Source organism: Cydia pomonella, chromosome 1, assembly GCF_033807575.1.
Source record: "Cydia pomonella isolate Wapato2018A chromosome 1, ilCydPomo1, whole genome shotgun sequence".
Taxonomy (NCBI): Eukaryota; Metazoa; Arthropoda; class Insecta; order Lepidoptera; family Tortricidae; genus Cydia; species Cydia pomonella.
The window spans coordinates 1339557-1352654 of record NC_084703.1 but is presented as its reverse complement, the minus strand read 5'-3'; the positions used below and the strand labels follow the sequence as shown (position 1 = coordinate 1352654).

General features: G+C 38.5%; 1 protein-coding gene across 1 annotated transcript in view; it reads right to left on the bottom strand.

Annotated features, from left to right (window-relative positions):
* LOC133526064 (nucleolar and coiled-body phosphoprotein 1-like) overlaps positions 1 to 13098 on the bottom strand; it is a 55054-nt gene that overhangs the window by 22396 nt on the left and 19560 nt on the right. The window contains exons 5-9 of the mRNA XM_061862517.1: positions 12526 to 12648; positions 9113 to 9202; positions 6590 to 6706; positions 1783 to 1836; positions 1018 to 1083 (exon numbers count right to left, since the gene is read on the bottom strand). Coding sequence (XP_061718501.1) covers positions 1018 to 1083; positions 1783 to 1836; positions 6590 to 6706; positions 9113 to 9202; positions 12526 to 12648 — 450 coding nt within the window. The remainder of the gene's footprint in view (positions 1 to 1017; positions 1084 to 1782; positions 1837 to 6589; positions 6707 to 9112; positions 9203 to 12525; positions 12649 to 13098) is intronic.

Below are 13098 nucleotides of genomic sequence, written 5' to 3'. Positions count from 1 at the left end.
TTAGAGGCGTTTCAATCGTCGAGTGCGAGTGTCAGACTTTAACTCTCATTTCTGACCTTTGTGTTGCTTAAATGCCATGAGTCCTATATACATTTGATGCTCAATAAAATCAAGATCGATTGACATTATTTACAAAAAACTGTCAAGTAGCCAATTATTTCCAAAAGTATTCATTTAATCAAAAAAAGTTTTTAGCGACCTTACTGTTATTTTAAAAGACCTATCTATTGATGTGCCACATGTTGATTTTATTATTTAATGTATGGCATGCCCTTTTGCCCCGACAAGCTTTTATGAACATATAAATTGTGTATAATGAATGAGCAGGGGTCGGACAAAAAGTGCGGATGACGTAAAAATGACGTATTCTTGCACACAGGATGATGTTTGAGTTTGTATTTAAACTTCCGTGTGACATGTAGTATCAAAGTAGTATTAATGAAGTAACAAAGTAATCGTTAATAAATCCATGGAATTAATAATACAGGTGGTAGGGTGATGTAGTGAATAAAATAAATTTCACGAAACTTGTTGCCATAAGGTATAATTATTTGAAATTAGTTAGAACAAGTCTGTGGGATTGCCACAATATTCGAGTAAAGATGACATTTTAGAGCGTTTTCTTATACATTAGTAAATATAAATTTTAGCTAAATATAATCGTGAAGATACAATAGCTAAACAATAACGAAATCAATTTATTGTTCATCTGGTTGACAATGTGTCAGTCAAAAACGTACTTGCTCATGTCAAGTGGCGATATCGTTTAATAAAGAGGTTGATAAATGATAAGTGATAATTGTTTATGAAAATCAAAAATACTATTTGAAATATACCTATAAGTGGTTTGACGTCATCCGCACTTTTTGTACGACCCCTGATAATGAGGTTATACTCGTAAGTTGATGATTAAAATTTTAAAGGAATATTTTATTTTCTTCTTTTTAGAGCAGTTAAATAAAAGCTTTTGTTAAAAAAAAAAAAATATTTATTTATCTATATGGTAAATATACTCACTGCTTTCAGAGGGCGGCGGGCGTGGCACTCTAAAACCGGACGGGCCCGGCGGCGCTGGTGTGTCGTCTGACAAATAAATACGACAGATTATTAATATTATTATACATTAACAATTTTAAAATGACTACTATCGAACGAAAAAGGAACATGCGTTGGGCTATTAAATAAATAAATATTAAATATTATAGGACATTATTACACAAATTGACTAAGTCCCAAAGTAAGCTCAATAAGGCTTGTGTTGAGGGTACTTAGACAACGATATATATAATATAGTATATAAATGTTTATAAATACTTAAATACATAGAAAACTCAGGAACAAATATCCATGCTCATCACACAAATAAATGCCCTTACCAGGATTTGAACCCGGGACCATCGGCTTCGTAGGCAGGGTCACTACCCACTAGGCCAGACCGGTAATAAGTATTTAAATCTACTTCATTTAATTATACGGGCGCCAAGCGGAATTCCATTGAAGAACTGACAAGGAAAGGTACCAAACTGTCTGGTTCCGATATGATTTATATTCATATATGTTATAGAGTAGTCTAAAATAACGGACACGTATTTTTTTTTTTTGGTGCCCAAACTCACGTAATAGACTTTGAACACGATCCGGAAACACATTTATTAAAGCGTGTTTTTCTAGTGATTTTTAAATTATTAATTATTATTTTATTCATTTGTATGACCTGGGCCTGAGGAGGTTAAGGCAAATTAATGTTACAAGAAATGAAATCAATACTAAACAAATTATTACCTTTGTTTGTTTTCGGACCCGGTTTCCTGACTGCTGGTTTAGCTGGCTTCTTACCTGGAATAGTTCAATTATTATTAAATATTGACACAATGTACAGTCCCCATGAGATATATTCGACGAGCCAATGTGCTCAAAAATAACTGGACGTGCACTTTAGCGTCTTGGTCCTAACCTTTGGTATGTTTAGGAGCAGATCTGCTCCATATACAAGGTGCCCGTGAGCATTGCGAGAGATTTTAACGGTGCATTCCTGATGGCAACAGAAGCAAAAAATGTCATTTGACTTTTTGTGAAATTCATGTACATAAAACGTATTTTTTATTACACATAACCTAAAATTAACTAAAAAGTTTTTTTTTTTATTTGAGGGTAGCCTCTCGATAACATTTTTTTAAGTTTTCGATGTCAATCAATAGGTATGTCCAGACTAGACCTCAAAGTGGCAATACCGCAGTCAAAAATGTGTTTTTGTACCAACTTATGGCGAAAGAATGATTTCGAAAAACATTTAATTATCTCTGAAACTAGGCCTAATCCAGAAAATTTTATACGACATTTTAGTTTCTAAATATTACCAGGAATGCTTAGTTAAAATATCTCACAATGCTCACGGGCACCTTGTATAGTCAACCAAATTCAACTTAAACATAAAGATTGTATGGTTGCTAAATAAATGGCAAGTTTTTGACAGGCGCATACGAAAGCCTAAGAGGTTTTGTTCACATATTTCTGAACACCTTGGCCGTTCGGTTATAAATGGTGACTCTACTCGTCTATTTCGAGCCCAAGTATATATGTACGTAATCAGCGTCAGCATGAGTTTATCCATTGGACCAAAATAAACTTGATGTGTTTTATAATGAGTTTTTCGGAACTTATCATTTGACATTTACCAGTCGCTTTTCGGTGAAGGAAAACATCGTGAGGAAACCGGACTAATTCCAACAAGGCCTAGTTTGCCCTCGAGTTGAAAGGTCAGATGGCAGTTGCTCTCGTAAAAACTAGTGCCTACGCCAAATCTTGGGATTAGTTGTCAAGCGGACACCAGGCAACCATGGGCCGTGGCAAAATACCGGGACAACGCGAGGAAGAAGTATAATAGATATTATACCCTTTTCCAGGCCGCACCAATCTACAAGGTTTTCCGAAAAAAATCAAATATATTCGAATAAATTCAGCTTTGATGATTCATTTGAAGACAAGTCACATTTTACGAAAGTACAATCTAATTTGAACCTTAAATCGGATGGCTAAGATTGAAATTCTATTGGCGCGTATGTGGTCGATAAATCGTACTATGCCTGGAAATGCCCATTACTATAGAGGACGGGAAACGAAGGGTTGCAGGCCAAGTAGATATAGACGGCCGAGCGTAGCGAGAACTATAAAACTTTTTGGGGCTGTATCTCCTAAACCGTGCGTCAAAGCGCAAAAATTATGAATTTTTTGTTTTCCTTTGAATCCCCGAAGTAATATTTAACAAACACAAAAAAGAAAAAAAAAAGAAAAAAAAGCATACTGGCAGAATTTTGCTTATAGGTTTTTTACGGTTGAATGCCAAGACGTGCCATAATTTGACGTTTAAAAACAAAAGAAGGTTGCCTTACAGGCCTAGGTGTGTAAGGCTGTATGAAATTCCTTTACATATCATCTTCACTCATCGCACCTGATATGTAGTATTTCCGGACCTAATTTGAAGTAAGTCATGTCAACATTTCATTACAGGTTTGAGAAAAATGATTTCCGTACGTGCCCGCCATTTAAAATGCCACTATAGGGGCCGTGCGCGTTGGAGGGTCTGCCATCTTGTGGCCTGAATCGGAACAATAAACATTTACATTTACACGTCACGTGTTTTCTTGTGCATAGTAGATTCTGCCATCTTGTGGGCTACATCGGAACAATAAACATCACATCTACGCCTCGCGCCAAAAATCTGACAGCTCCTGTGCTGCCTCCTACAGTTCATGCACGCTCCCTATAGGCTTGAATTAATTAAGTTCCCTCACGGTCCCCTGTTTGATATTCCGGGCTATGTCAACACGAACGTGTGCACTATCGTGCAATGAAAATGCTTTTATAAACACAGTCTAACACTAACAAGTATTGAAGTGTTTTCATTTGATCCTTTTTACGCCATGCCTATTATATATAAGTATATATCGCATCGGAAACCTTATTGGAAATGTATAGTGCATTGTTTACCAAGGGATTAAAGGGGATGATCATTACAGTCTAGTTGGGCGCTCGAACGCAGTGAGTAAATTATATATGTACCTATTTAACGTTCTATATTATTTCTTGAATACTTTAAATTAATAATTCAAGTAAAAGTATCGCTATTTATGGATTGAGAATTTAAATATCAGCATGGAAATTGTACAAGAAATTCATTTAAAACAAAATTATAACTGCTTATCATATAATAAAATATTATTATAGAAAAACAAAAAACCCGACTGCACTAAAAAGATGAAAACAAGGCCCACAAGAATATTGTTGCTGATGGTAAGTATCGCAGACGGGGACCAACTTGACCGCCACCAACGAAAATACCTACCTAACAAGGAAGGGTACCCAACTGTCCGGTTCCGATTTGATTCATTTTGATATATGTTATAGAGTAGTCTGAAATAACGGACACGTATTTTTTTAGCTGCCCAAACTCAACCTGTTTGGAGAAAATGGCCTTCAAAGTACTAAAAAGTTACTAAATCTTCTAACTCCTATAGAAAGTGATGCTCAAGCAACTTGCTAGTTAATGGCTGGTTTGAGTATATGTTTGAAAGCAGCAAAAAATAATGAGCACGTGTTTTGTTATATCTGCTTACAACTCAAGTTTTCCTAAAAAAATACCTGTATTTATGTGTAACTTTAGAGATAAGATATTATAAAACTTCGAATGTCGATTAATTAGGAAAAAATGAGTTTTAGCCGGTCTTATAGATTCGGATCTTGGTGCGTCTGCTTAGAAGCTTGGACACTAACACCTTGTGAAGGGCTGCACTGCATCGCAATGTATTCTGGATCCTAATCTTTATGCCCTATGAAGCATGGACACTAACACTCAAGGAAGAAAACATGCTGCTAGTTGCCGAGAGGAAAATCCTCCGTAAAATACTGGGCCCCAAACGAGGACCGGATGGAAGTTGGACAGTCCTTAAGAACCGTGAGATTGAAGACCTAGTGGCTGAACCTAACATCATGGGAGAAAGTAAAGCCCACAGACTCCGTTGGTTGGGCCACCTTGAGAGAATGGACGAAGATCGGAACGTGAAAAGAGCGTACCTGGGTCGCCTAGCAGGAGGACGTCCTATCGGACGCCCTAGGTATCGCTGGAGCGACATGGTGGAGGCGGATCTGCGCGAGCTTCGAGTCGACAACTGGCGAGAGGTCGCACAGGACCGAGAAAAGTGGCGCTGTCTTGTGTCGGAGGCCAAGTCTCATTTTGGGTCGCTGAGCGAACGGAGTAAGTAAGTAGTAACCCTCTGTAGGTCCCCACCTGCGATACTTACCATCAACAACAAAATTTGCCGAACTTTGTTCTTGAACACGGACAAACTATGAGCAAAAATATCTATATCGTTAAGAGATTCATTATACAAATTACAAGTGCGCCTAAAGAAAGAGTTTTTAGCATACTGTGTGCCACAGGAGGAAATAGTGTAGGTTTAGGTGAGTGGAACCGAGAAATTTTGAAGCTATCTAATAAAAGGTTAGAATCTATGTGATTTCTAAGCATTTTAAATAAAAATAAAACATCTAGATATGCTCTTCTTTTCTCCAACGGAGGGAGACTATGTCTAGCTGCTGACGAAAAATAATCACAGTTATAGCGGCCGGTTCTATAATCAAGGGACTTCTTCTTCTTCTTAACTGGCTCAGTGACCCAAACAGGATCTTGGTCTCTGACACAAGAGAGCGCCACTCTGCCCTATCCTGCGCCACTTCACGCCAGTTGGGTATTCCGAGGGCGAACAGGTCTTTTAGGACTTCGTCGCTCCAGCGGTATTTAGGACGCCCAGACGGACGTTTTCCACCCGGGTGCCCCACATACGCTCTTCTCACGGCACGATCCTCTCCCATCCTCTCTAGGTGACCGAGCCAGCGGAGTGTGGCTTTAATCTCGCCAGTTATATTGGGCATCGCAACCAGCTCCTCTAGCTCCCTATTCTTCCTATGCCTCCAAGTTCCATCTTCATCTCTGATAGGTCCCAGAATCTTCCGCCAGATTTTCCTTACAAAAAATTTGCTGAATCCTTTCAAGTCGAAAGTTTTTAATTTGCCTTTTAGCAACGCCAGTGACTGGCTCTGCCTCCGGAGGTAGAGCGTTCCAGAGCTGGAATGGGCTTACCGCCACATAAAACTGACTCAATACTTTTAAACACCCCCTTCAGCATTAATGAGAGATGGACCCAAGAATGGAATGAGAACTTGCCTACCAACCTAGGGACAAACATCAACCCTACAGAAAAACCTACAGGTTTCTCACTACCCAGACAGTTGGTGCCAGTTAAATCGATTACGGACCGGTTGGGGTGGATGTCGAGAGTTCCTACACAGATGTGGCTGGAGAGCCAGCCAGCCAGCATGCGATTGTGGAGCTGCGGTGCAAAGCATGGACCATATTATCCGCGAATGCCCACTCACCAAATACCAGGGCAACCCAGCAGTGGACTTGTTCACCTTAGACAACAATGTCACCCAATGGATCCAGCAATTGGGCGTAATAAATATATCTACCTATATTTCATATGAATGAACGATTGTATTTTTGCCATACGAATAAATAAATAAATGGGCTTACCTAGTAGCACTTTGTTACGCAGACGTCGCACTATGCTTCGGGTCTCAGAGGGCGCTCGCGCCGAGCGGAGCGTGGACCAGCGTGCGTCCTTCGGTAGCCCTTTTTTTAGCTGCCGAGCTGCAAATACAACATTAACTTCATAGTATAGTCGTTAGATTTGTAGCTGGCATTCAACGGCTTATCCATTGTCTATCTTATACCTTTAAACGAGCAATTCTTGTATATATATATTTCTGTGATCTCGGAAACGGCTCTAACGATTTCGCTGAAATTTGGTATATGGGGGTTTTGGGGGTATAACTAAACTCCTAACTCCTTCCTTGCCGTATCCGGCAATGGCGACCCCATCAACAATTCTTATCCGGATTATGAAATGCCCTTATGTGGCTCGCAAAACCAAACTTTGTTTTGAAGATGCGGTCACACGATGCGCAATGGAGTTGTCCAGTCGAGTTGCGGGTGTATGTGTAGGAGGGCTTAGGTTGCATCTTGCGGATATGACGCTTAGCATCTAGGTCTTCCAGACGCTGCTGGTTTGAGGGTATACAATGGATCTAGATTAGTCTTATGTTTGGGAAAACGCGTGTTATCGAGTTTTCATGCGTTTTTCTTTCGACGCAGAATATGGTCGCTAATTTCGTGTTGCCGGCCACCGTCAGTCTGGTCCAGCGGGTTAAGACGCGGACTGCTAAACGAGTGTTACGGGTTCGAATCTAATCGGTGGCTAACTTTTTTTTTATATGTTCAAGTTTACATATAATTTTTATTGTTTTAGACAAGTTTAATTTAGTAAATAAATGAAGTTAAGATTATCACCTATACACCACCATATATAGTTATAACCGAGCAAAGCTCGGTCGCCCAGGTACTTGTTAACTAAAACGGCGCATGCCACTACCTGCAAAAAGGGTCGTATAATTCTAATTGACACCTGAGGGCGGGCTAGTCTAACGCTCAAAAAACCAGTGTTTTTTTTATACTATGTCGGTGGCAAACAAGCATACGGCCCGCATGATGGTAAGCAGTATCCGTAGCCTATGTACGCCTGCAACTCCAGAGGAGTTACATGCGCGTTGCCGACCCCCTCCCCCCTCGTTGAGCTCAGGCAACCTTACTCACCGGCAGGAACACAACACTATGAGTAGGGTTTAGTGTTATTTGGCTGCGATTTTCTGTAAGGTGGAGGTACTTCCCCAGTTGGGCTCTGCTCTAGATCTGGAATGACATCCGCTGTGCTGTGCCCTACCACACAGAGCGAGATGACATTCACAATGCCCATACCTCTCTTGTGGACGCAGTTTAAGGACGTACCCGGGTCCGGGTACCGGTGTCCGGGTGTAGGTGTGCTCTCCGATAACGCGCCTTTGTTTCGCATATCGAGGACACATTTTAGACTGGTTCGGTAGCGTTCGACTCGCCGGCACTCAACCGTATAGGGACCACACAAGAACTCGCAAATTATTCTTCCATTTGTTCATTTTGAATCTTATTTCAATTACCATAAGAGTTGTAATTAAATAACCGGTTGAAGTGACCGGGCCCTTTTTTTGCAGGTAGTGGCACGCGCCGTTTTAGTTAACAATAGACAATGGATAAGCCGTTGAGGGCTAGCTGCAAATCTAACGACTGTACATAATGTGCTACTTTCGCGCAAGCGGGCGGGAATGACCACTTTTCGTGCATATGTCGAAACCTTATAGCCATATGTACTGTAAAACGTTGTACAATACACGTGCCTATAGGTAATTTGAAACTCGTGTCGAATGAAGTGTTTTCATTTATCGCCATTCCTTGCGAATTTCCTAATTTAGATATAACAAGGGATCATCCATTGATTACGTTACACGAATTTCTAGGTTTTTTCACCCCTTCTAGTCACATTTGACAAACACCTCCCTTGTGAGACATCACATTTATGGCAATTTTATTTTCAATTAATCAAATTTTCGGTTGGTTAAAGTGACGTCACAAAGTTTGTGACTCCCCCTCCCCCTTGTCACAACATACATACAATTTGATTCATTTACCAGCCGTTTAAAATATTTTTACATAATTTTCAATCGTGGCTGAATGCCAAATAGGTCTGTGCCTTCGATGCCTCACCTGTCAAGAAATTCCAAAATGGCGGACGAATGTTTGATACGTCACCGTATTTAAGAATTATTCCACTTAAAATTTAGTTTTTTCTTCGCAAGTGTGATGAAAAACATTTTAACTCCGTGGGTAGAATATTGCAAACTCGGGTCTTTAATTCCCACCACCCTTGTATTCAAAATATCAATTACCCCCTTCGTTGCACAATGTACTATTTATTTTTCTAATGTATTCATTGTTGACATTTGATTTATAATTATAATTGACATTTTTTAATGATTTAATTTTACAATTTACATTTAATTAAATGTAATACGATAGTGTGTAAGTATTTTGGACGTGTTATAATTACTTTTATCAATAAATATATGAATATGACCCCCCCCCCCCCCCCCACCGTGATGTAATAAATAGGTGAAAGAACAGTACCTGTAGCAGCCGCTGCTGTCTTTTTGAACAGCCTGTAGCTCAGTCGTGCCGGGCTCGAAGGCTCCTTGAATGTAAAGCTTCCATCACTAGCTGAAAAGTAAAACCTTTCTAAATTGAAGTGAAAACTTCTTTAGCGGCGCTGTGCACTTTTTGTGATGGGGAAAAAATGTTAAACTGGCGACAGGTCACGTGACCGACAGATTCGTCAGATTGAAAATTCGTAAGACGTGACGTGACCTGATCGAAAAGGTACAAGTTTTTATCGATACATAGATAAACCATTTATTCGCTTGCCACAATACACACATAAGTAAATGAAAACAAATAGAATCAATATAGATAAAAATAGTTTATTTCCAAGTAGTCATACTACAATTCGCTTATGAACGTCGAATAAAGCTACGTCGATCTAACCCTACACACACAATAGCAACATTAAAATAAAAATATTGAACAAAAAGCATCAATAAAAGATTTGCTGTGTGCTTTCCAAATATATGTACCTATTTAAACTTCTATATTATTTCTTGAATACTTTAAATTAATAATTCAGGTAAAAGTATCGCTATTTATGGATTGAGGATTTAAATATCAGCATGGAAATTGTACAACAAATTCATTTCAAACAAAATTATAACTGCTTATCATAAAATAAAATATTATTATAGAAAAACAAAAAACCCGACTGCACACTAAAAAGATGAAAACAAGGCCCACAAGAATATTGTTGCTGATGGTAAGTATCGCAGGCGGGGACCAACTTGGCCGCCACCAACGAAAATACCTACCTAACAAGGAAGGGTACCCAACTGTCCGGTTCCGATTTGATTTATATTTATATATGTTATAGAGTAGTCTAAAATAACGGACACATATTTTTTTTTGCTGCCCAAACTCAACATATTGGGAGAAATTGTCCTCCAAATTACTAAAAAGTTACTAAATCTTCTAACTCCTATAGAAAGTAATGCTCGAGCAACTTGCTAGTTAATGGCTTGTTTGAGAATGGCAGGAAAAAATAATGTACACGTGTTTTGTTATATCTGCTTAAACTCAAGTTTTCCTAAAAAAAACACCCGTCTTTATGTGTAACTTTAGCGATAAGATATTATAAAACTTCGAATGTCGATTTTTTTAGGAAAAAATGAGTTTTAGCCGATATAACAAAACACGTGCTCATTATTTTGCTGCTTTCAAACATTTACTCAAACCAGCCATTAACTAGCAAGTTGCTTGAACATCACTTTCTATAGGAGTTAGACGATTTAGTAATTTTTTAGTACTTTGGAGGACAATTTCTCCCAATAGGTTGAGTTTGGGCAGCTAAAAAAAAAATACGTGCCTGTTATTTTAGGCTACTTTATAACATATATGTATAAATATAAATCAAATGGGAACCGGACAGTTGGGTATCTTTCCTTGTCAGTAACACGCTGCATTCTTTCGGGTGGAGCACTGATATCTGCTAGGACCCAGATAACGAACAGATTATCGATGTACCAAAAATATATACACAATTATCGCAGACTGTACTGATTGGATAATAACACCAGTTTGACATTGAAATATTCGCTAGCGTGTGCGCAAGTTTCTATGCATCTCAATCATCTTAAGGAAGAAAAGCTTTGCGATCCAAGCGAAATAACGGTACGTTTTCTATGTAATTCCATTCCGGGAGAAAACCTTTCCCACTGACTAAATCATCACAAATCACTTTGATTTTAGTGTCGATCGCTTAAGCATAATATAGCAGCAGCTAGGTTTATAGGTATCGCTTCAAAAAAAATTTTTTTCATCACACTTGCTCGAAAAAGGTCTTTTTCATGCAGGTGTACTGAAGGCCAAAGGCCTATTTTGTTCCCACGGGAGTTATGGATTGTGAAAAAAAGGGAGTTATAGCTTTATTTTAAAATTACGGGACTTATTCATACAAACCAAGTAGCATAAATGAGTTTTACTTTTAAAATACTGACGTTTATAATTTAACATTTTATTATTCTATATGATTAATTTAACAGACGTTTTAAATATTTTTTACATAATTTTCAATCGTGGCTGAATGCCGAGTAGGTCTGTGCCTTCGATGCCTAACCTGTCAAGAAATAACAAAATGGCGGACGAATGTTTGATATGTCACCGTATTTAAGAATAATTTCGCTTAAAATTTAATTTTTTCTTCGCAAGTGTGATGAAAAACATTGTGTGGAACTCCGGAGTTTTTCATGACTGTACCTTTCTTCACATGCAACTAATACTTATCGGAATAATTCTAAAAACCCCAAACACAATTAGGTTGCATTGTTTTATCACAGAGTTCCTATGTCCACCTCCTGTTCCATCATCAGATCAGCTCGGTGGTACCATAATATTGCATTGTCACCCGACTTACATATGTATGCAAATTTTCAGCTCAATCGGAAACCGGGAAGTGGATCAAATTTAACTTGCAAGATTTGATTACAGACAACGGGACAGGTGAAACTAAATAAAAGCTTTGTAATAAAATATAAGGTTATTAATAAAGTAACGCAGTTGCTGGGACATCCCATGTTTTTAAAATGTCGGCATAAACAATATAGTTATCGTGAAAACTTCGCTGCAGCAAAGATATACTATTATAGAAAGCATTATAAATATTCAGCATGAATATAAAAAAAAAAAAACCGGACATGTGCGAGTCGGTCTCGCCCACTGAGAGTACTTTACTCCGTACTTTTTTGTATTTTTTGTTATAGCGGCAACAATACATTACCTGTGAAAATTTCAACTGTTTATGGTTTTCAGGCTGTATATCACGGTTCATGAGATACAGCCTGGTGACAGACGGACGGACAGCGGAGTCTTAGTAATAGGGTCCCGTTTTACCCTTTATGTACGGAACCCTAAAAATTAATGAATTGTTATCTTTTATTAACTAATTTGCCTCTCGAAACAAAATTTGCACACAATTTCTATTATTTATTAAGTTATTCGTGCTTAACGTCCTTACCGTGATAGCAAATCATGTTTTACATAAATATAACAGTTTAGAATTAGGAACAGTGTGATAAGGGAAAAGTGTGGACTGAACGAAGATGTAGTGACAAAAATTGAGAAAGGTATGTTGATGGTTTGGACACGTGGAAAGAATGAGCGAAAGAAGGTTAATAAAGAGAGTGTATAAGGGAGAAGTAGAAGAGGGAGATGGAAGGGATAGACCTCGGCGGACTTCCTCTGATCAAATCGGGGAAATCCTGAAGAAAGGCCAGGTCAAGAGCACCCTAAACCGACGAGCGTGTATGAGGAATGTTATGAAAGTGAAGGAAGCGAAAGAGGTATGTCAGGATCGTAGCAAGAGGAAATCCGTGGTATCTGCCTACCCTGGAAATAGACGTGATTATATTGTATTTATAACAGTTTAAGTGTATGTTTACCTTTGGACTCAGCCCTTGAAGGTGGTTTGTCAACGGTGGAGTCGCTTCGCTCTTTGGTGACCGTTTTCTTTGGTGCTGGCGTACGTTTCTCTCTGATTGACGCTTTTTGTTTTTTGTCTGTAACTACCGATGGGTATGAGAAATCCAAGTTAAATATTATTTATAAATTTATTTATTTATAAATTATACAGCCATACAAATGAAAAATACAGAATTTTCCACTGAAATTTAAACATATTGTGTAGGAAATTGAGTCGATTTTGCGTTGTTTGAAAATTGAACGAAACAACGCAAAAGCTACTTCTGCCGCCAGAATGCAGTACTAGCACCTTTCCTAAACCATAGAGTAACTTATACACAATGTGCCTTAAACTGTTTTTTGACAAGTTTTCACAGATAATAAAATATGATATTGATGCATCAAGGCGGTTTATTTACAAAGGGCCTCCCGGGAAACGCGAAAACCGAAATTTAGTTATTTGCGACTTCGTCGCTCGAATATGCTAGAGTGACAGAGAGGTTAGATAACGAAATATCGATTTTTCTTGTTTCGCGGGAGACCCTCAGATTGTG